Source organism: Danio rerio, chromosome 25 (assembly GCF_052040795.2).
Source record: "Danio rerio strain M-AB ecotype USA chromosome 25, GRCz13ab, whole genome shotgun sequence".
In the NCBI taxonomy this organism is placed as follows: Eukaryota; Metazoa; Chordata; class Actinopteri; order Cypriniformes; family Danionidae; genus Danio; species Danio rerio.
The window spans coordinates 24,953,967-24,981,391 of NC_141045.1; the positions used below are offsets into that span (position 1 = coordinate 24,953,967).

At 37.6% G+C, this 27,425-nt stretch overlaps 3 protein-coding genes across 8 annotated transcripts in view; 1 reads left to right on the plus strand and 2 right to left on the minus strand.

Moving 5' to 3' along the window:
• Positions 1-2,069, plus strand: part of cpt1ab (carnitine palmitoyltransferase 1Ab (liver)) — a 46,251-nt gene extending 44,182 nt beyond the window's left edge. For all 3 annotated transcript variants that reach the window (XM_087312367.1, XM_087312368.1, XM_087312369.1), the window contains one exon: positions 1,098-2,069. In XM_087312367.1, the coding sequence (XP_087168493.1) occupies positions 1,098-1,187 (90 nt within the window). In that variant the 3' untranslated portion in view covers positions 1,188-2,069. The remainder of the gene's footprint in view (positions 1-1,097) is intronic.
• Positions 1-27,425, minus strand: part of LOC147837707 (uncharacterized) — an 838,558-nt gene that overhangs the window by 237,509 nt on the left and 573,624 nt on the right. The gene's annotated exons all lie outside the window — the stretch shown is intronic.
• The window catches only part of si:ch211-236l14.4, a 69,868-nt gene continuing 55,692 nt past the window's right edge, over positions 13,250-27,425 (minus strand). For 2 of the 4 annotated variants that reach the window (XR_015526516.1, XR_015526517.1), the window contains 5 exons: positions 26,423-26,691; positions 25,955-26,087; positions 24,132-24,253; positions 22,338-22,517; positions 13,250-15,130 (listed from right to left, as the gene is read on the minus strand). Coding sequence is in view for 2 of the 4 variants with exons in the window: in XM_087312371.1 (XP_087168497.1) it covers positions 14,954-15,130; positions 22,338-22,517; positions 24,132-24,253; positions 25,951-26,087; positions 26,423-26,691 (885 nt within the window). In the remaining 2 variants the exon portion in view is untranslated. Of the gene's footprint in view, positions 15,131-22,337; positions 22,518-24,131; positions 24,254-25,950; positions 26,088-26,422; positions 26,692-27,425 lie in introns of all 4 variants that reach the window. The other 2 variants (XM_087312371.1, XM_087312372.1) reach the window with 1 other exon arrangement.

The window sequence follows — 27,425 nt, forward strand, 5'->3', positions numbered from 1 at the left end:
GATAGAGATGTTTCACAATCAGCTAAAATGTTGCTAGAATTGCTTTTATGTATGGGTGATATGCAGTTGAAGTCAGAATTGTTTGCACCCCTGAATTATTAGCCTCCCTGTTTATTTTTTTCCCCAATTTCTGTTCAACGGAGAGCAGATTTTTTCAACACATTTCTAAACATAATAGTTTTAATAACTCATTTCTAATAATTTATTCATTTTATCTTTGCTGTGATGACAGTAAATAATATTTGACTAGATATTTTTCAAGACACTTTTATACAGCTTAAAGTGACATTTAAAGGCTTAACTAAGTTAATTAGAATAACTAGGCAGGTTAGAGTAATTAGGCAAGTTATTGTTAAACATGGTTTGTTCTGTAGACCATCAAAAAACATATAGCTTAAAAGGGGCTAATAATTTTGACCTTAAAATGGCTGTTAAAAAATTTAAAACAAATAAGACTTTCTTCAGAAGAAAAAAAATATCAGACGTACTGTGAAAGTTTCCTTCCTCTGTTAAACATCTTTTGGGAAATATTTAAAAAATAAAAAACATCAAAGAGGGGCTTATAATTCTGACTTCAACTGTATATTGCATCACCAAAAATGATTAAGGTCATGGCCACATATTGTGTGATGAGTCGATATATTGGTTATTTTGACAAGCCTAAGAGACTAAAAATAAATATAAATTATACAAATTATAACGTTATATTTCTACATTTAGCATTAACAGTAGGAGTAACAGTGGATTTTTCTATTTATTATTCAGCTGATAATTTTAAAAAAATTATTTGTAATAAAATTACAAATTCTCAGTTCTGTTTGTTAAAACCAAAAGTGTCTGCAAATTTTTTTTTTTTTTGTATTTTTTTGTAATAAATGGAAAGTTAATTACATTTGTCTTTGTTTTTCTGCCAATGTGGGGTGCTGCCTGTACATTAATGAGGGAAAAACTTGATATGATTTTAGAAAATGGCTGCAAAATAACAACGAGTGAAAAATTTAAGGGGTACCCACTGTATATGTAGCACATATTATTTTCACTTTTGTGTTGTTTACATGTCTGATTTTCTTCTTTCGTGTCTGCATTTTACTTTTTAGGATTCTCATCGCTTTGGAAGTAACATTAAACAGGCGATGCTTGATATCTTGGATCTTTTCCAGCTTGACATCAAACCTAACAACAAGTGATCCATCTCGTTTTCTCATTTCTGAAAAGGGAAATTGTTTTTAAATCTTTTAAACGTAACGATTTTTCTGAGGAATGTACAGAGTAAGTGATTGTTCTCATTGAAGTTGTAATAATAATAAAAATGGAGTTGTATTTTAAATAGTACAGAGCATGGTAACTGGGCATTTCATTTAAACCAATTGTTGTAGAGGATAGAAATCAATTTATGGTTGATATTTATATCACAGACTGCCTAATTGGTTTGTTTTCGTGTTCTGGGATGTATTTTTGCCTTAATCTCAGAAATGTACATGAATGTTTCTCAGAAGTTGCCTCTCTGTGCTGCTGTACATTCATATGTTGTTCACTTGTGTGCAAATATTGTACTGGTTCATTTTTTTCTTTCACATTATATTCTCATACTCAGGTTTTCAGCTAATTTATTCACTGTATTGTGACTTGAATTGTTTCTGAAGTAGCACTGTTGCAGGTTACAAGGATTCTGTATAGGTTAATACTTCAAACATATAGGGCAGCGATGCATATTTTTCTTTTTACTTGTGTTTCTTTGTACTTGCACATGGTTAAAGAATTGCAGCAGTCTCAACATTAATATTATATAAGGTTATTTGTGTTCCTATATAAGGTTGAGTTCAGTAGCTTTTTTTCTCAATCTTTATTTGACGGCACTCAACAAAAATAAAACACATAGAGAAATCATTCACAGGTAATAAGAGATAAACATGTGTATATGTTGTTTCTCACTGACAGGAAAGTGTGCTATTTATTTATCAGTTCATTATCATTTTATTTGAAAGTGTGCTCATGAATTTACAGAACAATAATTATTGTTGATTGTAAATGAACAGTGGAATTAAATAAATAAATGCAAATCAATACAATTTGAAAGGGAAAGTGTCACTTAATCTGTCGTGCAATGTGGTGTATCATATATTTGTATCATATTTTACAGAAAAGACGTTCTGTTTTCTGCAAAAGGTGTGGTAAGGGAACTGTGGCATAGTTACTGTACTTCACATTTGACTTTATTTTCACTCAATAAAAAAGTTGACTCTTTGGACTAAAATGTGAAATTTAATTGGTTTTGTAATGTAAAAACTGAAAGCATATTTCCTTTTTATAGCTGCTCTTCGTGGTGTGCGTTTACAAAGTATAGGCCTATATTAAGCATTATTCAATTATTATTAAAGGTAAGGTTCACTCAAATTAAATGTATACTTACAATTTACTCAAGGTCAAGTGGTTTTGAATCTTTTAGATTGAAACATTTCGATGAAAGCTGAAAAACTGTAACCATTGACTTCCATACAGTAGTAACCTGTTTGTTTTGTTCTATGAAAGTCAATACAGGTTACTTCAAACCATCTTAGATCTTGATTTCAACAGAAAGAAACTTCAAACAATGTTTGAAACAAAGCTAAGCAAATTATGAAATATTTTTATTTTTGAGTGAACTACGTTAAACACTGCAACTTAAAAAAAAACATCTGCTTGATTTTTGATACCACCACAAGATGGCGACATTGAACATTGTTTGAAACAAAGTGTAGTTAACCCTGGTGAAAAAAAAAAAAAAAAAACTGCTTAAACAGGCCTAAGCTGGTTGGCTGGTTTTAGCTGGTTGACCAGCTTGGTTTTAGAGGGGTTTGGGCCATTTTACGGCTGGTTTCCAGTCATTTCCAACCTGATCTTTGCTGGTCAGGCTGGGAGATGGCCAGCTTAAACCAGCTATGTCCATCTTAAACCAGGCTGGTCAAGCTGGGTTTAGCTGGTTTTATCTGGTCATTTACCAGCCTAACTAGCTAAGACCAGGCTGGAAATGGTTGAAACCAGCCAAACAGCTTAGGATAAATTTGTGATAAATTTGCACAGGCCAGGTATGTATGAACATTTATCATAATTTCTTTATAGCACATACATTTATTAAGGTTACTTTGCCTGGATGATTTGAGGCCTGAAAAAGTGCGAGCTTCAAAAGGTAAGAAATGTTCCACTATACATATAGGCCTAAGGATGTAGACAACTTTCGAAGGAAAACATCACCTCATTCTGTAGTAATGACGAATTAACTCCAGTTTAGGTGTTTATACATTTACGATACTTTAGAGTAAATATTATACAACTTTAATTCAAAATCAGCTACACCGAATAACATTTATTGCTGCTGAGTAAGGATAAAAAGATTTGTAGTCTAGTCATCAAATAGATTAAACAATCTCACACGTGACGTGATCATTCCTTTCTATATGAGGAATTTTATGCAATGAAGCAACATTTTATACATGAAAATGTGTAATACTAAAGCATGAAACTCAGGAGATCCCAATGTCCCTCAAGGATGCCATCATGCCACATCATAAAATGAAGTTATCAACAAAATTCTCAAAGAGAAAAAGACATTCAAAATCATGTCAAAATGGTCTATGGTACATAAAAATCCCCTTAGCTCAGCATACCATGTTAATGTACCATGTTGGTCAAATCACAATTTTAGAGTTAGTTTCTGCAATGTAATTGTAAGTGGCTAATAAGAAATTTGCATTAAATGCACAGTATATTATTTGGCTTCTAGAGTGCACATATTCATAACATGACTTAAATGTGGAACCATTTTGAGTTGTTATCTTCATTACATCCTATGTTCATGGATGAGCTGTTGTATTCAAAGCTTATCATCATTGTATGAAGCAAAGTAAGGGCTCATTCACACTGAATGCATATTTGGCTCTTAAAGATAGAGACAGTAGATTTCATGTGTAGTCACTCCATTTGGGGAACACCCCCCTGGAGGGCAAAACGTTACTATCCCCCGCCAAGAGTTGAGTAATTTACTTTTTTTGCCAAAAAAGTAGGATAATTGTTGTGCAATTACATGACCCATAACAATACATACCCAATAACACAATTCATTGTGTTTGTATGCTTGTTATACAGCTTCTATTTAACATTGCAAAAGCGCAGCCTTGGGCTGGAGGGGGTCTGGTTTGGGGACCACAGGATTTCATCTCTGTTATTCGCAGAGGATGTTGTTCTATTGGCTTCATCGAACATGGACCTTCAGCATGCATTGAGGCAGTTTGCTGCCGAGTGTGACGTGGCTAGGATGAGAATCAGTGCCTCCAAGTCCGAGGCCATGCTGGTCCATCAGAAAAAGGTGGTTTGCCATCTCCAGGTTAGAGGAAAGTCCTTACCCCAGGTGGAGGAGTTTTAATTTGGGTATTTATTCACGAGTGAGAAAAGGATGGAACATGAGATTGAGATCGGTGCAGCGGCAGCAGTAATGCGATCGATGTACTGGTCCGTTGTGGTGAAGAAGGAGCTGAGCCGAAAGGCAAAGCTCTCGATTTACCGGTCAATCTACGTTTCTACTCTCACCTTTGGTCATGAGCTTTGGGTCATGACCGAAAGGACAAGATTTCGGATACAAGCGGTCGAAATGAGTTTCCTTCACAGGATGGCAGGGCGTACTCTTATGGATAGGGTGAGGAGGTCTGACACCTGGGAGGAGCTCGGAGTAGAGCCGCTGCTCCTCCACATCAAGAGAAGTCAGCTGAGGTGGTTCGGGCATCTGTTTTGGATGCCTCCTGGACGCGTACCTAGGTCGCTGTTCCAGGCATGTTCCACCAGGAGAAGGCCTCGGGGAAGACCCAGGACACGCTGGAGGGACTATGTCTCTCGGCTGGCCTGGGAACGTCTCGGGATTCCCCCGGAGGAGCTGGAGGAAGTGTCTTCGGAGAGAGAATTCTGGGGTTCTCTCCTAAGACTGCTGCCTGACCTGGCCCCAGAAAAGCAGCAAAAAATGAATGAATGAATAAATGAATGGAAATGGAATGTCAACGTATAAATAGCAGAAGTGATCGAATAGACTTTCCGTATCAACAAATATTAAATATCTACTAGCAAAAATAAAAGTAGACACTTATATGCTAATCGCTGGTTAATGTTAATGTAAAAAGGTTAATGTTAGATGTAAGAATTGGAGCTCTGACAGGGACATGACAGTTTTAAAGGACTGAAAGATTGTTGTGGGTGCAGTATATGGATCGCAAGTGCCCACAAGTTACAGTTTGGGGTCATATCTTGATTCTGTTTTGTTGATATGTGATTCAAATATACATGGATTAAAACAGATAGATATATTACAGGTTTGTGCTGCTTTTCTATGGAGATCTTAGTGTAGCTCAGCACAGGTCACGTTACTGAAAATGATCAATCGGCTCCTGATTAGACAATATCTACATTTTTAAAATCTTATTGACTAATAAAAAAGCCCTGAATAGCTTAGCCATCCAGTATTTGAGTGAGCTTCTGCTGTATTACACACCCTCATGCACACTATGTTCGATTAATTCTAGGCAATTGAGTATTCCTCTAATATTAAAATCGACTGTAGGCAGTAGATCCTTTTCATGTCTGGCACCTAAACTCTGTAAAACTCTTCCTAGCACATTTTGGGAGGCAGACTGTCAGTTTAGATCTAGATTAAACACAAATCTTTTTGCACTAGCATCCACATAAAACATAATTTGAACAGATTGTTAGGCTGAATTATTCAGGACAACCAGAGCAGGGAACACTACCCAAAGAGACAAAAAAATCAAATGTCATCTACATTTATGCTAGTCTGTCTTATCTCAAAGTTCTCATACTCTTGGATCCAACCCGTATCCTGATCAGAAGGTTGTTGTGGTCTTCGATGAGTTAAGAGTGCAATACTAATTCCTTCTTGTGAATCTACATTAATCCCTTTGGCTAATCTGTACACCTGTCCAATGGCCTACTTGGACCTGCACCTTCTCCTTGACGGGTGCTCATTGATCTCAAACCCTACAGAGTCCAGACTGTAGCTTTGCCCTTTAAGTTTGGCAAGGCAATGAGCTGGTAACCTTGTTTTGGTTTCTTGCCATTGTCACCTCTGGCATGCTTTGTTGAGATAGGCAGAGCTGTGCTTTAGTGGAGCTGCTCTTCAGTGGATCTGTCTCCAGCAGTGACATTTAACAAAATTAAACTGAACTTCAACAGTGACATTTGTATCAAACTGAACTCAATCGTTTTTTTTTTTTTTATTGATCTAGAACTACTCTGACATACTACTAATAGTCTCCTGCCTGCCTGATATGCTGGAACGTTCTACAATCTAAAATACTGCTCTGGCTTTTTATTCTCATCTAGGTTAAACTGCCATGACACAATCTACATGGTAAAAAGTGCTGTAGAAATATAGATGAATAATGCCAACTGTAGATGCTAGTTTCTGATTTTCTCCAGGACACCAGTAGACCTAGAAGTGCATCCTGGGCTAAAAGACAAGAATAATTCTGTTGGTTCTCATATATAGGCAAACTCTTAAAGGGGTGGTCCACTACAATATCATATTTTAAACTTTAGTTGATGTGTAATGTAGCTGTGTGAACATAAACAGCATCTCTGAATGTAAAACGCTCAAAGTTCAATGCAAAGGGAGACCTTAGTTTTTACAGAGTTAGCTTAGCAAAGCCTACAATTAATGAATTTTAGGGAGTACAAAAATTTACATCCGGGCCTTGTGAGATCACAAATGTTATTTTACCATGCACACACACTGCGCAGCTAAGGGCCGTGGCCATAGGCGCTGTAACATTACAGCAGAGATAAAATTACATCCAAACGCTGCTACTTTCACAGAGCTTATTTTGTTTCTGTATTTGGGCTTCCAAAGGACACGACAAAAAGACAGAAGTGCTTACAATTCAGTATTAATTATGCGCCAGAGAATTATAAAACACATAGGAAGTATAATTTGACAAAACAGCTCCAGAAACTCTCCCAGTTCAGTGCTGGATTCGGTTAAAATTTCCTCAGAGATGGAGCAACTACAAGCAGACACTGTGAACTCTGAGCCATGACCTGTAAGTTTTTTTATTTGTTAAAACTGCTAATGACATGTACAGTGTCTAGCCTAAATGGTATGTTGTAGCAAAGATGTAAACAACGGGAAATGCTGTTCGCCACTGCTAATGATTTAGCTATAAATTCATATTTATCAGTCAAACCGCTGTAAACACACACACACACATACACTTCACCGGCATGTGCAGCCTCTCTCTCAATGTGTGTGCGCGACTTTTCTCTATAGGCAGCTTTTCCATGAGTTTTACATCTCAGATAAACAGGCATATTCCGGATATGTGTGAAAGACGTTGTGTAACGTGTTGAGTTAAAAAAAAATACAGGAGAGCTCTCCTAACTCTTGTGTAGCAGCAAAAAACAAATCAAGGCTCACACAGGTTGCATCCCATATTTTGTGCTTTATTCTTCTTTCACCAGCGTCACCACAGAAAATAACTTAATCCGAGCATCAGAGAAAAAGAAAAATAAACATCGCCCCCGTGCACATGCGCTTCTTGTGTAACAGATAGTTCACAGTATACACACGCACACACACAAACACACACACACACACACACACACACATAAACACACACACAATGGCACACACACACTCTCTTAAAGGAGCCGCACCCCATTTTCATAGGAGTGTCAAAATTAATTGTTTTTTTGGTGCACCGCGATGCAGACGCAGACAATTCGTTATTGGTTCAGTAATTATCATAACCAGTTATTATGGACTGACATCATTTATCTCCCACGCGCTCTGTTGCGAGAGAGGTGAGCGCCAGTATTTACAACACTCAGGAGCCAACTCAGGGCCGGCCCGTTGCATAGGCAGTGTAGGCAAACACTGTACATCCAGGGGGGCGCTAGAAATGAGCGCGGCGGTTAAGTTGGTTTTGTTTTCAATATTCCTGACACTTTCAGTTATAGCAGCAATAATGCAAAAACCTCTTACCCAAAAAAGATCTAAAGTGTGTTTCCTACAAAAAGTTAAAGCTGGTTATGTTTCACAGCTGTCTTTATCTTTTTTTTTTTGCTCGACATTATGACCACTGCTCCCTTTAAACCCTCGCAATATGCATTTTAGCCGGGAGAGCTTGCGTGGAGCGGCGCTCTCAGTAAGGGATCGTCGGAAAAGTGCTTCTATTTTTCGTTGTTTTTTTCGCTCCACTCATCGCGAGCTCTCCTTGTTAAACGCATATTGCAAGGGCTTATGTGTGTGTATGTGTGTGAATGAAAGACAGTGTGGTGCTGTATGTCTGTGTGTTCATACAGACAGCTTGTTATAGCCTCCCCCAAAATATAACACTGTGTATGGAAAGCATCGTCAATGCACTGTGATGCACTAAAATATCGAATTGAACCGAATCGATGGCATGATAATCGTAACCGAACCGAACCGTGAGACCAGTATAGGTTCACACCTCTACATTTTTACTCATTACAGACACTTGTCAGATGTTATTTTAGAGAGCGGGCATAATGTTGACTGACTGTTTACACAAGACGCGCATGCTTGTACGGGCGTGACGTGTAGCCGATCCATGAATCGCAGCTCATTATGACACAAGACCAATCAGAATCACTTGTGGCCTTTCAGAGAAACTAGGAAATATATCAGTCGTTTTCATGTTAGCTGACTAGCTGTTTATAATCAAAGAGAGATTTATGAAAAAAGAACATGATTCCCTTCAAGTAAATTATAAGCACACATTGCTTTGCATCTTATTAACACAACCAAGCCTTAAAATAACATTCTGAACCACCCCTTTAAAACCATTGCAAGGTGACAAATATCTCAGAAGGGCAAAACAGGAAGCGCACAGTTTTTTTTACAGTAGTATTCCCAGTGAAGATATAGATTCACTAGCCAATTTTCACTGTAGATTATATTACAGGGGCTGCATCCATCGCAGCCAAGACCCCCATCAACACTTTCGACTAAATAGTGGTTCCACAGTTATATAATTACAATTCAGAGAAGGTCCATTCAGTAGTTCATTTTTTTTTAAATAAATAAGGTTGCATGTGGTTTAGTGGGGAGCACGCTCGCCTCACAGCAAGAAAGTCGCTGGTTCGAGCCCTGGCTGGGTCAGTTGTCGTTTCTGTGTGGAGTTTGCATGTTCTCCCCGTGTTGATGGGGGTTTCCTCCGGGTTATGCCACAAACAAAATATAGTATTTAATAAAACTATTAATATAATAAAGTAATATAAATAATAACACATATCCTTTTTGTGTTTCAGTGTTTGGCTGTGCGGCTCCAGAAAAGCCTGTAATGGAATAGGGATAATATAAGGTGAGGTAGGGGCCCCTGAATGGGTTTTCCATATGATTCCATTTGCATGCTCTCTGGTACTATAAATAATTCTTATTGGGTTTAAGTGGAATTAGTGCAGGTTTTTTATCGTCAGCAGAGCCACTAAGGGCATTGACGCTCACTTAAATATCTCTTTGCACACATGTAATAAAACTATTTAGGCTTCCAATTTATTGACGGGCTCATAGATGGTGGCTGCTTCTACAATGACAAATGCGGGAATTCCAACACCCTGTCAAACAGCTCCCATCTCTCAATTGGGGTATTGATATTTCCATGGACTACACATTAATGCTAATATTATGTATATGGTCATTTTGTACGTACTTTTCACCTTAATTTCAAAATAAAAAAAGTGAATTATTCTGTAATTAAGCCTGTATTGGCTCGAAAGATATACCTTAAAAACATTATTCACCCAAAAATGAAAAATTCTGTCCTCCTTTACTCACCCTTTACTCTTCCTTTGAAAAAGGGCAGCATGGTGGCTTAGTGGTTTGCACTGTCGCCTCACATCAAGAAGGTTGCTGGGTCAGTTTGGTCAGACATGCAGTTTTGGTCAATTGAATAAACTAAAATTGGCTGTAGTGTATGTGTGTGAATGTAAGAGTGTATGGGTGGTTCCCAGCACTGGGTTGCAGCTGGTAGGTCATCTGCTGTATAAAACATGCTGGATAAGTTGGAGGTTCATTCTGGTGTGGTGACCCTTGATGAATAAAGAGACTAAGCTGAAGGAAAATGAATGAAGGAACACAAAAGAAGACATTTAGAAAAATTGCCGAAATTGCCTACTACTCAAGTAGGTACTAAATTTGATTTTTAAGTTTACTAGATGCAGTGCTTAATCTGAGCTGGATCTTGTCGGGGCTATTTGTGTTTTGTGTTTCAGTATTTATTTTAATCTGGCATTAATTTGTGTGTGCTGAATACCTACGCGCACGTGTGTGTGTGTGTGTCTGTGAGAAAGAGAGAATGAGTGCAAGCGAAGGCTGTGTGGATTGTGTGTGTGCGCGTATGACGGTCACCATGCACAAGTTTAAGCAAAAGTCTCGTTTAATTTTTGGCCCTCAACAATATTTTCGGCCAATCAGCTTTCTTATGTTTACAATCACTCTCATTGGTTGGTGACAGTTTCGCGCACAGTGAGCAAATAAATAATGGCATAGTAGCCTACCTAAATAATATTTGTATTTTCAAAATGGTAAAGAGGCAGTTACGCATATTTGCATCGTTAAAAAGCACAAGTAAGTCTTAAAATGGGCCTAATTAAACAAGATCTCCAGAAGATGAAACTGTGTGAATGGATCAGAATAGCAGTAGACAGAAGCAAAGCTATTTCAAGTCAGCCAGAAATCATGACAGAACTGGTAACTGTGGGCTCTTTTTGAAGATTAGACGTGCGAGTCATTTTATTATTATTTTTTTACTTGGCACATAACTGTGAAGTGAACTGAATAGTGATTGTTCATACGATTTATGTTTGTGGCTACATGTTTTTATTTTCCATGACTGACCTATAACGTTATACGGCACAAAATAATTAAAGGCCGTGCTCTTTTTTTTGTGATGCTCTGTTACCGTTTAATGACATCATGTTCTGGGAAAACTGAAATTGTGTGGTGGACGTTGGTCAAGGTCACGTATATTTCATGTTTTTTTTTTTTCTGGGAATTATTCATTTACAAATTAAGCACTGACTAGACAACGTTAAAAAAAAGTATATTCTATATAGTATGAATGTGATAATGGACTTTTTTGTTGTTGTTGTTGTTGTTGTTGTTGTTGTCATTTTGACATTTTGTCATTATCACATGACCTACCCGCATTGTTGCTGCACTCTTATTCATGAATTCTCTTGAGTGGCATCATGGGATATCGACAATAAAATGCACACTTCAAAATCTCGCCAAAAGTAATTGATCATCCTAACACAATTTCACAGCAAGTCATAACTTTTTGATTTATTGGTTAATTCGTATGAATTCAAACAATCTAATTTTTATTCGAATTTAATACAATCTGCTTTTTCAACAATGATGGTTGGGTTTAGGAGTGGGGTTGGGTGCCATGCCTCCTTTTTAAAAACTTAGGCTGTGTTCCAATTCGCAAACTTATACTATGCCCTAAAAGTATGAACTTTTTTTGAAGAAAAGATATACTTTTGAGTGTGTAACAGAAGAATATGCAAGCTTTGGGACATACTACTTCCTCTTTAACAGATTGCTGTGTTGCTTAGTTATGAGCCCTGTCAATCATCTACACATCATCCACATTTCTGTCATATTTAATTTCCTACTTTATTGAAGAAGCAGCAGCAGCAGTTTAGTCTCCCATTCAGGAGTCTTTCATGCGGAGAAATCACCTCAGGTTTTTGTATAATTATGCATTCAGATGTTAATTTCCAAACATGTCTTTATATAACTTCATTATAGCACAGGCAAAATGATTTCAATAGTTTCCATTTGACTAGATATTAATTAACAGTCATACAAACATCTTAACAAGAGCCTCTCTACCTGAGGACTGGTCTCGCGCATCCATCATGCTTGTAGTTTATTTACACTTTTCACCTGCATTTGTAGTTCCAATCGAATTCACGTCCAACGCGCAATGTATTGTGGGCAATATCAGCGGTTAGAGTATGGACGCTTCTAAACTTTGCATTTTTACCAGAAATAGTAAACCATCAGGGACACTTTGGCATACTCTTTTCTACATCTAATAATTTGGGACATACTAATTCTAATTTTATATACTATTTAGGATGGATATTATGCAAATTGGGATGCAGCATTACATTTTCGCATGACTAAACTTGCACAAATTTGTACGAATTAGCCATTAAACTGACAAAACGAAAAATAGTTATGTTTCCTCATGAGATCAGGCTGGTCATTGAGGTACTTCTCACCTTCTCTATTCTTTTTTGAATACCATGAATTTGGACACTATTAGGCTCACGTATTGTTTTTCACACACTACATTGAAAGGAACTATGCGATTTTGGACACCGCCCTTGACTTTCTTAGTGTTTGTTTTTTTTCCAACTGTTAAATATAGGTCATAACATATCCTTTTTTTGTGTTCAACAGAAGAAAAAAAAGACCTACACGTTTGGATCATTTGAGGGCAAGAACATTTTAAGTATATATTTTGGGTGAAACATCGCTTCAATGTTTATAATTTATTATCTGAAAAAAAAATGCAGGCGTTTTAAAACACTGAATCATTCAATCATTTTAAAATTGATTCATTATTATTTTCTTTTTAGAAAAAAACTCCACCTGCAATAAGTACACTAATGGCCGTTTCCACTGAGTGGTGCAGTACTGTACGGTACTGATTGGTACTGGTCACCTTTATCAGGCTTCCGTTTTTGCTGCTAAAATGCTACCAACGGTACTTTTTTGGTGGCATAGTATTTGACAGAAAGTTTTAGTCAAAGTCATTTTCGCTTTGAGAAAATATCAAAGTTTTGCTGTACGGGTTGTTCACATTTCATATGCTACGGGTAGCACATCTAACAAAACAGATGCTTTATACACATAAATATTAAATAAACGCAACATATATGAACACACATGCTGGGAACTACACATTCACTTGTTGGCCCAACCCAAAACAATTAGGTTAACATAATTTTTACAAATTTTACAAGTAGCTTAAACTTAAAACAAATTAACTGAATTGTTCAAGATCATTTTAAACAAGCAGTTTAAACAAGCAGCAACAATCTTTTATTTTTATTTTTTGTGGCTTTTTTTTTGAGTGTATGTACGGATTACCATTGGATTCCAGTTGCTTTATTAGGACTGAATTTCTTTGATAAACATGAAAATGTTTGCCTCATTACAGCATGAAAACACTGCTACAGTAACAAAATGTAAACTTTATTGCAGATTGACATCTCTATTTTTGTGAATAAATGAAGACAGAAGATTGAACGGCACAGTCATGACATATGCAAATTGCTGATTGGTTTGCGGCACCTGATTTCTAAAAGAAATAAATATATTAATGATTGTTCAGCAGGGACATTTTCAGCATATCATTTTCATAACGCAGCATTTAATAATAAAAAAAAAATTCAAGCAAAATAGCCTTCCAAAACACAACTCTATATAAGATCATCACAATTAGTCTCTTCTGTAAATGCTCAAATGATAAGAGCATCGAGAGATTAAGACATCAACAGTGCGCTGGGGCATAAGACATGTTCTTTCTTTTGGATTTGATATGTTTGACCTGAGAAACCTGCAGATACAGTAAACATTCGAAATCACAGTGAGGATTAAGAGGACATTCCCAGTAGGCCACACGTATCAGGTTATACTGATCAAGTTCTCGTTCTTTCTCTGCACTGTAGATTCACACGGCGGTGATTGTGATTTAGTGCTTGTAGTGTGTGTGTGTGAGGGGGGGACCTTGATTGAAAAAGGTGAAAGATTCAAAAAGCTCAGTAAAAGTAGCAGCACCTCAATCAAAATGTTATAAAAATGCATATACATTTGCCCAAACTCACAAAAACCACAATTTTACCTGACAAATGCTGCCCTCAGGCCATTAAAAAAAGAAATTTTTACATACGCTATGCCAAATCATTTGTAATGGCACAATTCAACTTCATAGCAATTAGCAACTATAGTTAATGAAACCAGGTATTGAGCACAAAAAGTAGTAATGCCGCTAATATAATCAAAGTTTTATCAATGTTAAGGCAGACATCATCAATGCATGATTAAGTTAAGTCTGAACTGATATATACAAAATTCTAATTGCTCTAATACCTTAGATAATACCCTACAATATGAATTAATTAAGATACCAATACCATATTGGTTAATCTGGTCAGTTGTAAGAAGCTAAACAAATAATTATTAATAAAATCTTTGTAATATCAAAATACCTTTATGAGTAACAGTTTGTGTTGCGTTAAAACTAAGACTGTACAGCTATAAAACTCTGATTGACTTTGGCTCATACTACTTTAATCTTCAAAATGTTTTCTCTGTAGACAAACAATTGTGCTATTCACACTAAAACTCTTAATTTTTAGTCTCCTCTATAAGTGCTAGTCTCACAGGTTATGTTAATCACATCAAAACACTATGAGAACTTGAGGTACAGTTAAACTAATATAAAACTATAGCAAATATTCAGCAAAGTTGAAGTAAAAACCTTGCTTGGGTGAAATGAGTGATTTATTATTCATCTTCATCCATTTCGCGAACTATTTTTTTTTTTATTGTTTGGTCTCCATAAAATTTTCTTGACTGTTTTAAAGTGAAGGGTTTCATTATATGATGTAACTTTAAGATGCTTTAAGAAGTGATCAAAGGTAAACGGCATTCTGAGGAAAAGATAAAAAAATCTCATGAACTAGCAAAACAAGAAGTGGAGAAAAACAAGAGTTTAAAAATCATGAGATTACATAAATCGTGTTGATTTTTAAAGTGCAAATGTAGTCTTTCTACCTAATCTCAAGATTCCTTGAGACACAGATAATGGTCTTTATGGAAAGTGCAATTTAAGATCAGCACAAGTGAAATTTTCAAAAATAAAAGTGGTAAGCATCAGGGTCTCCATTGTACGAAAACTGGCACATCCCCAAGGCCGACCGAGTAATTTTCCAAAAACGTCCCTCCGTCAAACACTTGAGCATTGTTAGTATCCAGCCACTGAAAGTCACTCTCTGGCAGGTAAATGTCTCGGTGTAAAGATCCTTTTTCTGTAACCGGAGCAACAAGAACCTAGAAAAGAAAAAGAACAAAAGAGCAACTGAGTATCCATTAACAGAGATTACCTGAAAGCCTAGAGTACCTTGTATGTGCTCCTTAGTTGTACTGGCTGTCTTACTTGCCCTGTCAACACTAATGTATATAAAATGCATATTCTCTCCATTTGGCCTTTTGTCCACGCTGAGATAGCATTTTTAGGCATCAAAAATGTATATTTTTGAAAACTTTTCATAAAGTGTACACAGTTAAAAAAAACCTCAATTTTGAAGTCGCAGTGTAGTCTGTGAAAATGTAGGATTTCAAATGTTCAAACTTAAGGCTGGCTCACACTGTGGGATTTTTTTTAGAATCCTGAACAATTGTAGTATGTTAGACTGCACAAACGTGGCTCTCATATCACACTGTAAGATCTCAGCTGTCACAAAGTCAGACTGATCGACAATGAAGATGTGCCAAACACGAAAGAAAATGCCCTCAGAGTTTGATGCCATCCACGCATGACACTTTCATCAACCAGATTTCTGAAATGATTCCTCACAGCAAACGTAAACAATCTGTAGCGGCCATTTTGCACATGACATGTCTCAATAATAAAACCAGCAAGACAAAAACTGTTTTGACATTTCCCAGTCGTCATTTAAATTGTCGCATGGGTTGCATCATTAAATTCGTAGCTCCTATTGGTTCTTGGATTGACGCTCATCACAGCTGTTGTCACACTGCATGAAAGTGTCTGAAATCTTCTGACACTACCAGAACATCATCGAAGGAAAAATCTGATTGCAATGGACCCTTTTTAGTCTTGGAATAGAAAGTGTCCTTCCAAAATGACCGAAGTGCACCCGCTCCAACACCCCCCCCCCCCTCTCTCTCTCTCTCTTCAGCTCGCAACAACCAACACCCCCATTATTAATTACTGACGCAGTCCCGGGAGAGAACCCCCTATTTTTTAAGACGAGTTTGAGCTCAGGTAGATCTCGAGAACTTCCCTGCTTATTTATGGGTAATGACAATTAAGAATAGTTGATCAAGAGCTCATCAGTATTGCCAAATTTGTTTAGTCAATTCACCTATGTTGCATGTCTTTGTACTGTGGGAGGAAACTGGAGAGCCCGCAGAAAACACACGCGAGCACAGGGAGAACATGTAAACTTTACACAGAAGCGTTTTCTTGCCAAGTAAAGACTTGAACAAGTGACATTCTTGCTGTGAGGCAACAGTGCTAACCACCGGGCCACTGAGCCGCCCTGTCAAGGAAAAGGAGGGAGGAGTAGGGGTGGAGGGGGAATTCTTCAAGATAAAAATAATTAAGGTAAGAAACTGTTATTTATAGTGAGCTAGGAATCGTCCAATTGGTGAGTCATGCATTGTTAATGCAGGACCAGCTGTGGTCAATCATAAGCACGTGATCCTCTTGAAATCATTCATTCATTCATTCATTTTCTTGTCGGCTTAGTCCCTTTATTAATCTGGGGTTGCCACAGTGGAATGAACCGCCAATTTATCCAGCAAGTTTTTACACAGCGGATGCCCTTCCAGCCACAACCCATCTCTGGGAAACATCCACACACACACTCATACACTACGGACAATTTAGCCTACCCAATTCACCTTTACTGCATGTCTTTGGACTGTGGGGGAAACCAGGGGCACCCGGAGGAAACCCACGCGAAGGCAGGGAGAACATGCAAACTCCACACAGAAACACCAACTGAGCCGAGGTTCGAACCAGCGACCTTCTTGCTGTGAGGCGACAGCTCTACCTACTGCACCACTGCCTCGCCCCTCTTTAAATCAGTTCATTAATAAATTTCACTTAAAAAGAACATCACAAGTGACCAGTTCAGCTATGGACAATATTGTACAACAGTTGTTTTGAAAGCTCTTCTTTTTGACAGCATTGATAAAGATTCAAATAAGTTTGTACATGCTCCAAATTGCTTTTCTTTGGAGGACATGGAAGGTTTATTTAGAGCTGTTGTTTTGGAAAAGCCTGCACACCATATTGCTGTGTTTTCAAAAAGCTGGAAAGTAAAAAATGTCAGGCTGATGGGACGCAGCTCAAAGTGATGTCTTAGGGCCTACTCACACTATTTCCCGGGCCCATTTCCCGGATCGTTTGAAAAGTGTGAGTGCACTGAATCGGCTGAATCGGGCTCAGTTCACTTGGGCTTTGGAGCAGTACACTTGTAGTGTGAGTGCAAAATGCGCCAAAGCCCGAAACTGAAAGCGAGACGTGACCTTTAAGGGACTGTTAATATAGATTAATTAATCATTCTTGCTGTTCAATGAATGCAAACTATCGTAGATTATTAAAGATCTCTCACAAACCTCTCTCTGCATGAAAGCTCCGCACCTTCAGCAAACCTCCTAATACCTGCAGCATGAGGACTTTATGGTTGTTTATGAGCGTCAAAAGTGGCTGATCTGTTCAGCGAAATATTTGACTGTGTGTCACTGCATATCAAACGACTTAAACGATGATATAACTGAAGAAATCTCCACTGTGGTGAGCAAGCTGCGCTTCTGACCAGCGCATCATTAATGACGTAAGTGTGCCCATGCCCAAATGTAATGTGAGCGCGGGCCGTCGGGGGAGACGGGAGGGGGACAAGCGTGCTTTGGCGCGGTTTAAGGCAACTGTACATAGTGAGAGTACGCCCTTAAAGCACAGGTGTCAAGGGCCACAGCTCTGCACAGTTTAGTTCCAACCCTGCTTCAACACACTGACCTGAAAGACTCAATTAGTTTGATCAGGTGTGTTTGACAAGAGTTTAAGACACCTATGTCTTAAAGTATCGAAACTATTTTCAATCATTTCAGTGTGAATGAACAACTTTGTAGAAATTACTGAAATTGATAGAGTGGACAAAGAGTTTTCAAATTTATTTGGATTAGTTTATACATTATATATGTAGCCTTAGGGTGCTTAGTATACTTCAAATAAAAGTGTAGAATGATTTAATGACATCATTTCGAACACAACCCTGCCCAAACTAAATTTATTTTTGAGTTCTGTTTTGTATCTGAAATGTATTTTTTAGTAGCTTTTTTACATCTAAGTCTACATCTCTTGGGCATAGTAGCTCAGTGGTTAGCAGTCACCTCACAGCAAGAAGGTTGCTTATTCGAGTCCTAGCTGGACCAGAAGGCATTTCTGTGTGGAGTCTCCCTGCAAGTTCAATTGGAGGTTCATTTCACTTTGGTGACCCCTGATAATCAGGGGCTTAGCTGAAGGATAGTGAGTGAGTGGGGTACATCTCTAGTGGTGCTTGGGGACTTCAATATCCACCTAGATAAACATTAGGCCACTCACTTGGCTTGTCACTTTTAATCTCAACCTAGTGTCAGGTAATTCAATTTCATTCACACATATCACTGTTCCACAGTTCATGTGATGTGTACTCCAGTGTATCACTTCCTCCTCACTTTTAACCTCATCCTAGCTCCTGACACAACACATAATACTCCACCGTAACCTACCCTCACTCTCACCCTCTAGGCTATACCCTATAATTTCACTTCCTTCCCCTAATCAGTTCTCATCACTTGATGCTAAGAGTGCTACTGACATTCTCTGTTCTACTCTGACATCTTGTTTAGACACATAAGACACATCCCCTTGGCTATCTGATGATCTCTGCAAGCACTGTTCCGAATACAGGCCTGCTGAGATGGTGTGGTGCAAAAATTCTACTGACTTTTGTGTGCATCAGTCACTTCTCTCTTCCATCTCTGCTAATATCACCACTGCAAAAAGCCCATTCTGCCACAACAAAAAGTTTCTTGCATAATGCTCTTTTTGTTCTCCTCCTCCGCTTCCACAGTCAACTCTAACAGCTGAAGAATTTCCCACATTCTTTATGAATAAAACATTTATAGAGGTTCAATTCTCAAATGACTACATCTTACTTGCAAACATAAATGCTCACATGCTTCTTTCTAGGTCAGGAAACTTAATCCTGGTGGGCTAATGTCCCTGCAGGGTTTTGCTCCAACACAAATCAAAAGATACCTGAACAAACTAATCAGTGGCTGTTTCTCAATATACGTTCTTCAGCGGTCTTGCGTCCTCGTGTTCTCGTGAAACGTCATCATCAGCTGCCTAAGTTCAGTTCCAATACTCAAGACTGCAAGTACGGAGGACGTGTGAAACTTCCCGGATGTGTTCTTGATATCGAGGACGCAACGATGCAGACTTGAGCACCGAACTCGCTCTGGAAGTCCCAGAAGTCATTGTGACTGGATGTGGGAAGCGCAGCATTTTATCTAGATTTATTATTAAAGTTCATAGATATGAATTATTTACCTCAGGAGTTTCCCTAAATGAAACAGTGAAAGTAAACATTACCATGGAAATCTTAATAAAGGAATAAACACATTAAGGGTGTTTGTTTGCCGAAATTCGTATTAAAATCTGTTTTATTTATATTGTGCAACATATATTTATAATGTTTTTATGCAAAGTATATATTTTGAAAAGGGGAAAAACAATAAATCGTTGTATGAGTGCTTTAATGTTTAAATAATTTACCATTTAAAACACGTGAAGGTCATGTGACCATCAGGAAGAACGCAGCATCTCAATTCTCAAAGAACGCGTTCTCTGTCCTCGCGGTCTCCTGAGTTTGTTCTTCTGAGGACACCTGGCAAGACCGGTCTTCACAAGAACACAAGTCCGTTCTCTGCGTTCTTGGAATTGAGAAACAGCCAGTGTCTTCAAGATCACTAGAATGCTACTAGCAGGTGTGTTTGATTAGGGTTACAGCAAAACTCTGCAGGACACCGACCCTTCAGGATCAAGGTTTTCCATTCCTTCTCAAGGTAGAAATAGCAAATAAAAGTCCCCTAAAAGGTAAAAGGAGAATTCTACAAATTCATTATCACAATTATCTAACAACTTGTTCACCTACTTTAAAGCCCTTCAAGCCATTTGCCAAGTATCGCCTGCCCTTACTGACATCATTAACATATCCTTTCATTCTGATACTTTACCTGCAGCATGTAAGCAGACTTGGGGACACTACTGTTTCAGAACTCCCAGCATCTTTAGAAACCACAGTCTGGTACCTCTTCTAATAATTAGAATATAACTTAAATAAGCAAGCTGGGTTCAACCAAGTCTCTGCCTTTTTTTTTTTTTTTTTTTTTACAAAGAATAACTTCCTTTAAAAGTAACCATTCCGATGTAAAAAGCAGACCATCAAATGAGTCTGCCCTACTCTTGATTAAAGTTCTAAGACTTGCAAGTGCTGCTTTCAAATCACCAGTTCTCAATTTGTTGGATCTATCTATTGCAGAGATGGGTCTGGAGGGCCACTGTCCTGTAGATTTTATCTCTAACTCAAATCAAACACACCTGCTTGTATCTTTCTAGTGATCTTGATGATACAGTTTAGCTTGTTCAGGTGTGTTTAATTAGGGTTGGAGCAAAACTCAGCAGGACAGTTGCCCTCTAGGACTGAAGTTGCCCATGCCTGCAATAGACAGATCCAACAAGGTGAAAACTGATGATTTGAAAAGCAGCTTCTGCAAGTTTTAGTGCTTGAATTGAGAGCAGGGTACAATGAACCACCAAATTCTGCTATCTGTCTTTGTCCCAGAAGCTATCAGTCTTTCTGAGAAGTGGCAACATCTAGATACTTAGGTGCTTCAGGATTTAGATCTCGAACCACTCCTCTTCTCTACCTACAGCAGGAGTGTCCAAAGTCAGTCCTGGAGGGCTGGTGTCCTGCTGACTTTAGTTCCAACTTGCTTCAACACACCTGCATGGAAGTTTCTAGCATACCTAGCAAGAGCTTGATTAGCTGGTTAGGGTTTGTTTGATTAGGGTTGGAGCTAAACTCTCCAGGACACCGGCCCTTCAGGACAGAGTGTGGACACCCCTGACCTACATGGTATCTCGAGTATCTGTCATTCAAAAACATGTTTTTCATATCACATATGCCAATGACACTCTTTATCATTTTATCTTATTTTCGACTGATGTCAGAAATCTTGTTGAATAAAGAATAATCACTATTGGCTCAACTTTGCCAAGAATGTCCTGCTTGTTATTTCATCAAACCCAAAGCTCTTCTCTATCAGTGCAAAGAGGAACTTCAAAGTTCAACTGATCAATAGTCACAACTCCACATACAACATTAGTAGGGATGCCTGGCAATGCAGATTTGCCTTATACAACATATAAGAGGTATGAGGAGAGTCCTTGCCCCAGGAGGAGGAGTTCAAGTACACTGGGTATTTGTTCACGAGTAAGGGAAGAATGGAATGTGAGATAGAATGAATTGGTGCAATGGCAGCAGCAATGTGGTCAATGCACCAGTCTGTTTTGAATAAGGAGCTGAGCCAAAAAGGCAAAGGTTTACCAGCCAATCTATGTTCCTACTCTTGTTCCTTCCTACTTATGGTCATGAGCTTTAGGTCATGCCTAAAAGACTAAGATCTCTGATACAATTGGCCGAAATGTGGCTAAAAAAGAACATTAGGAGAACCAGGCCCTTCCTGCAAGCTACAAAACTCCTTGTTCAAGCTCTTATCTGTCCAGGCTAGACAACAGAAGTGCTCTCTTCATAGGTTTTCCAGTCAGTTCTGTAAAACCTTTGCAACTGATTCAGAAATCAAAAGCAAGAGTGGTCTATAACAAGCTGAAAATAGCTTACCTTTTAACTTAAATGCCACTTATATAAAAGACCTTCGCCACCCAAAATCTTGGATTCTCCCAGTAAATGTTGAATTATGATGCCATTCCAAACAGGCACAGAATCTCTTTCAAGGACTTTTAACTGTTTTCTGCTGGTGGAATCATCAATCATAGAACTTGATCTGAGCAGCTGAGCCTTAGACTAACTCAGAAATGTCAAAGCATTTATAAACAGTATATAGTATATGCACCCCCCCCAGCTCCATGCTGGGATCGAACCGGCAATCTTTCACATGGGAGTCGGTTGCTCTAACAAAGGGGCTAAAGACCCCTCTAGTTTTTGTCGCTAGAGCACATTTAGGAGGTCAGAGGAGTGAGGCTTACCTGCACAGCACTTCACTAGCTGGTCTATATATATATATATATATATATATATATATATATATATATATATATATATATATATATATATATATATATATATATAAATGACAATCAGTGGCTGCAGTGGCTGCAGTGGCAAAGAAAAAACCTAACCATAGAGCCCATTATCTTACTTTTCCAAAAGCTGCTTACCTCATCTCCAATGAGAAACTCATCATCAATGCTGAAAGTGATTGGGTCATTTGGACTAAGCCACCACAGTGGTCTGTAGATGGGGTTTCCAGTCTCTTGCCATTCGTCTGCGTATTTCAGTATCAGAGGAACTACGAAGTCATGATGCTTGGCTATGTAGAACCTGGTGAGGTTTAGAACCTAGACAGAAAAGTGAATGCTTAATAAACTTATATGAAAGAGGATGTGAGTTTTTCTTAACACCATTCTTGTCTAGTTCTGGTGTGGTTAGTTTTTAACATTCCTTAAGAGGTCACATCCATCAGTTAACATAGCCAGTCTCTGGTGACGGAAACTAAGCAAAACCACATTCATAAAAAAAGTATCCTCTAGATGAAAACAGTTTCATGAGATGAATTTTGAATAACTGCCTGCGCTCAGCCTAATTTTAAATAGAGAAAACAGGCATGTGGCTTCCCGTTTTGCTCCTATTTATACTAAGTGTAGTCGCTGAGTTCAGAGGGAAATAACTCAAGAATTGAAATAACAGCAAGAGACAATGTCTAGTATAATCAGCATATTAAAAATTAAAAATAACGACTACGGATTTAAGAGGGTTAAAATTGTCAAGATAATTTCCATGATCCAAGATCAAAACCATTTTATGGTCCAGTAACGATTCTCACATAGGCATAGAGTTCCTAAAGGAGCGGAAAAAAAATCTGTCATGATTTATTCACTGTAAATCCACTTGACACTTAAAACTTTCCCATAATTTTGTTAACATGGGAACGTGGATACACCAAAGAACATTTCAAAAGCAGTTTTATAGATGCTGTGTTACTTTTGAGAATAATAACTCAAACTTCTGTTGTTTCTATTGTATTTAGAAAAATATTTAAAGCTTTAAAATTTAGCACCTAAATAGTTTTCTTTCAAATTTCTCTCTTTCATTATATTCCACAAAAGTACGAAAGTTCTTCTACATTCTGCTAAATATAACTATCTGGGGCGGACTGGCCATAGGACGCACCGGGACATTTCCTGGTGGCCTGACGGTCAATTTGGCCCGCCACAGGGAATCTGGCCTGCCCTCCCCTCATCAATTACTAATCGCTGGATCAACCGCACCTCCCCCCCTGCTTTTTAGTTACCTAACCACCAACACCCCCCCTTTACTTACCGAATTCTTATGTGGACTGAGGTAACAATAACTAGCCTGGGTTAAAATGCTGTCCCAGTCCACCCTTGCTATATTTGTCCATTTGTAGAAGTGTAACTCTTCTAGCCTATCAATGATTCAAACAAAACAACACTGACCACCCCTATTATGGACTGTAAAGTCAAATCGTATATGAAACCTGTAATTGTCTCTGGAAATCACTCTTATCCAGTGATTCATTATCATTCCTGGTCTAGCAGTTCTCATTACAGTTGAGATTGAGGGTCATAAATTTTAAAGAGATGTTAATGCAGACCAGATGGACCCTTAACCACAGGTGATATTAGGGAAAGGCCAAGCAAGAAGTAACGCAAGAAAAACAGCCACCTGGAGGATCCTCTCTACCAATCTATAACTCAAACTGGGCTCTAAAGGCTCAAAAATATCATTGCTTGGGACTAGATATTCTGCTGTGTATTTAACTAGTGTTTTGAGAGGGACATTCTCATGGTACACCATGGCGTGTATGAGTATTACATTCCCGAACTTATGTTAGCAGTGTAAAAGAATCTCTGATTGACTTTCTGATTGCTTGGTTACAGGTGAAAGCTAAAACTCATAAGGGGTCCATGACCTACACTAGGGGCACTCACCCAATCCTTCTCAAAGACCCATGGAGGTGTCTGGAAGCTGATGACAGGAAGAAAGGCTGCAATCCCCAGCCAGCGAATGAAGAGCTCATCATCGCCAACCAATTCAGGAGAGAGAGAGCCTCCTGCGAGCGAGAGAAATGTAATTTATTTACGTAAAAAACTGTATATTCAATAAAATTAATAGAAATGTTTTTATGTATGTTTTATTGAATCACCCAAAGTGTGTTTTTGTTTTCGTTGAAAGACATGATGTTTCCTTAGATGGTACAAGTGGTGATTATAACAACAGTAAAATATTTATATGATTTTCTATTACAGTAATTTACAGAAATTTGTCTTTAAAGGTCCAAATACACTTATGACAAATTTGTTTTTCGTTCGTCTTTTAGATGTTAAAAAATACCCAAGCTGCGGTGTACTTTTAGTATAAATCCTGACACTGAAAGGAATGTTTTGATGAATATGTAATATATCCACATGGTCTAATTTGGTTCAATATCATGTCACAGCAGTGGATACAGTATATTTATTCCTTCATTGTCAAAATAGCTATACCGCTAAATCAGTGTTTCTCAACCATGTTCCTGGAGGAATACCAACACTGCATGTTTTGTGTGTCTCCTTTGTGAGTTACACCAATTACAGGTCTTCCAGTCTCTGCTAATGAGCTGATGATCTGAATCAGGTGTGTTTGGTTAAGGAGACATGAAAAATGTGCAGAGCTGGAAGTCCTCCAGGAATGGGGTTGAGAAACACTGCTCTAAATGGTCCAAAAAACAAGCCAAATGTTTTATATCTTATCTCTCTCTCTCTTTTTTTAAAATATACATTTATATATTGGATTTATGGGTGACTTTTAAGCTGGTAAAGATTTAACTGTACCATTATGTGTCTCTATAGCTGCTTGGAAGTTATTAATGAAGATAATTCTTTTATTTTGCAAATTACTAAAGGTGCCATAGAATGAAAATCTGGATATACCTATAACTTAATAATAAAAGTTCAGTACATGTTCTCGTGTAAATCTCTATAAAATGCCCAGTAAAAACAGGCCAATTGGAACAAAAAATTAATACTGTGACAATCCAAAACAGATTCTCAATATGCACACCTCAGACAGCATTTGATTGGCAACAAAGTTTCCTAGTGACATTACAACAATGATATGTTTTCCTAATTTAAAGTTTATTTTAGTTTAAATTATATTTTCTTGAAAACTGGACAGGCTTTAAAGAAGAGTAAAGGAGCAGTTCTGTAAAGCAGGGAGCCATGAGAGTCACATCTGTTTACAGCAAGTCTAAACTTAAAATGCAGGATATATGAATTAGCAATTTATTTGTAGTAGTAGTTGAGCATCAGGTACTGACATGAGCTTCTCAGTGTCAGGGTAGAGACCATTAATATTCATGACCTTTACAAATATGGTCAAAGCCAACCACACCTTAAAAGGGCCAGTTCCAAAGATGGTCCTGTAAAACCCTTTCTGGATAATTTTTGTTAATAATGGGTAGTAACAATTTTGGGCAATAATAACTTACCAAAACCACAAACTGTACCTTCAATTTAGAAATCATAAAACAATTTAATATATTGCGTCATTACATTCTATGGCACCTTCAACTCTTATTAAAAAAGTAATCTTTTATCTTCATATTAGATTTATGGGTGAAATGTGACCTGGAAAGGATTTATTTTGTACAATTCTGTGTAATCTACAGCTGTGTGGCAGATAGTGGAAAGATAATGTTTTCTTTATCTATGGTATGCATTTTCACAAAAAAAGAAAAATTATATTTATGTGTGTGTGAGCAGGTATTACCTACTGCATCAGGAATGAAGAAATTATATCCCAGAAGACTGTGATGCAGCAGGGATGGAATGATGCCCTTGAGGCCGGAATAACTCCAGTCTGACTGTAGTGCACTCATGCGGATGAAGAGTGGTTTGTGTCTGGACCTTTGCAACCAAAAAAAAAAAAAAAAAAAAAAAAAAAATATATATATATATATATATATATATATATATATATATATATATATATATATATATATATATATATATATATATAGATATTATGCAAACCAATTAGCATTTAGGCAGATCACCTACTGCACCTTTAATAACTTATTTCTAATAACTGATATCTTTTATACATAATGACATTACATAATAGTTTACTAGATATTTTTCAAGATAGTAGCATTACACCGAAAGTGCAAAGGCTTAACTAATTCCAACAATGATTCTTGGACTAGTTGGCAAAATAAAAGTAATTGATTTGTACCATATACCTTGTTCCTGAGGTCACAATAGCATTGTCCCCTATCCTCTCTGCCAAGTCAGCCAAGAGTCTGATATATTCATCCCCAACCAATTCCAGAGGGGGGCGCAGGGCCTGTTCCTCAAAAGGGTTTCCCTCCCCGCCTTCCAGGATGACATACTCCATGCCCAAATGGCTATGTAAGCTGTCCACTTTGTCCAGAAACCAAGTCGTGGCTTCAGGGTTCGTGATGTTGAGCTTCACACTGTACTTTCCTTTCCACCGAGTCAACAAAGGCACCTTATGAGAAACAATAATGGTAATGTATGGGTCAACTAACTATATATTGAGCATTTTGAGGGATGTAAACAAAACAACGGTCCCAACTTATTTTCTGCTTTACATTTTTAATTTCTATAGATTCAAACAACCCAAAAAGGTCCACATATTTAGAAATAATGTCATTATAGCTGTTTTAACATTAAGTTATGATTGAATTGCCTCTTGTTACAGTTCTAAAATAGTTTGATAACAAGCAAGACATGTTCATGAGTAAATGACATGACCACATTGAAATAGTCTATAGAAGTCTGCACTGTGTATAAAAAGTGTGTCGCTAGATGTTGGCTGAGTATATTAGTGGAAATAGATGAAAATACATTTGATGTGTCAAAATTATAATATTACAGTACTATGTAAATAATTTTGTGAATCTCCTACCATAAATACATCAAAACTTTTATTTATGATTAGTAATATTTAAAGCTAAGAACTTAATTTGTACAAATATTATAGTGATTTTCTGTATGTATTGATTCTTTTGAACCCCTTAGATTCCTGACTGTCAAAAAGTTCTTGGCCAAATATTGTCTTATTCTACAAACCATACAATTGAACAACCCCTATAAAACACCTAGAAGACACACAACTACATAGGACGTCAAAATTAGGTCAGATTTAATTCGCCAGCATCTAACAGCAATGTTATTTTGACGTCTAATAACCTTGTGAAATGAGAATGATATTTGGTTCAT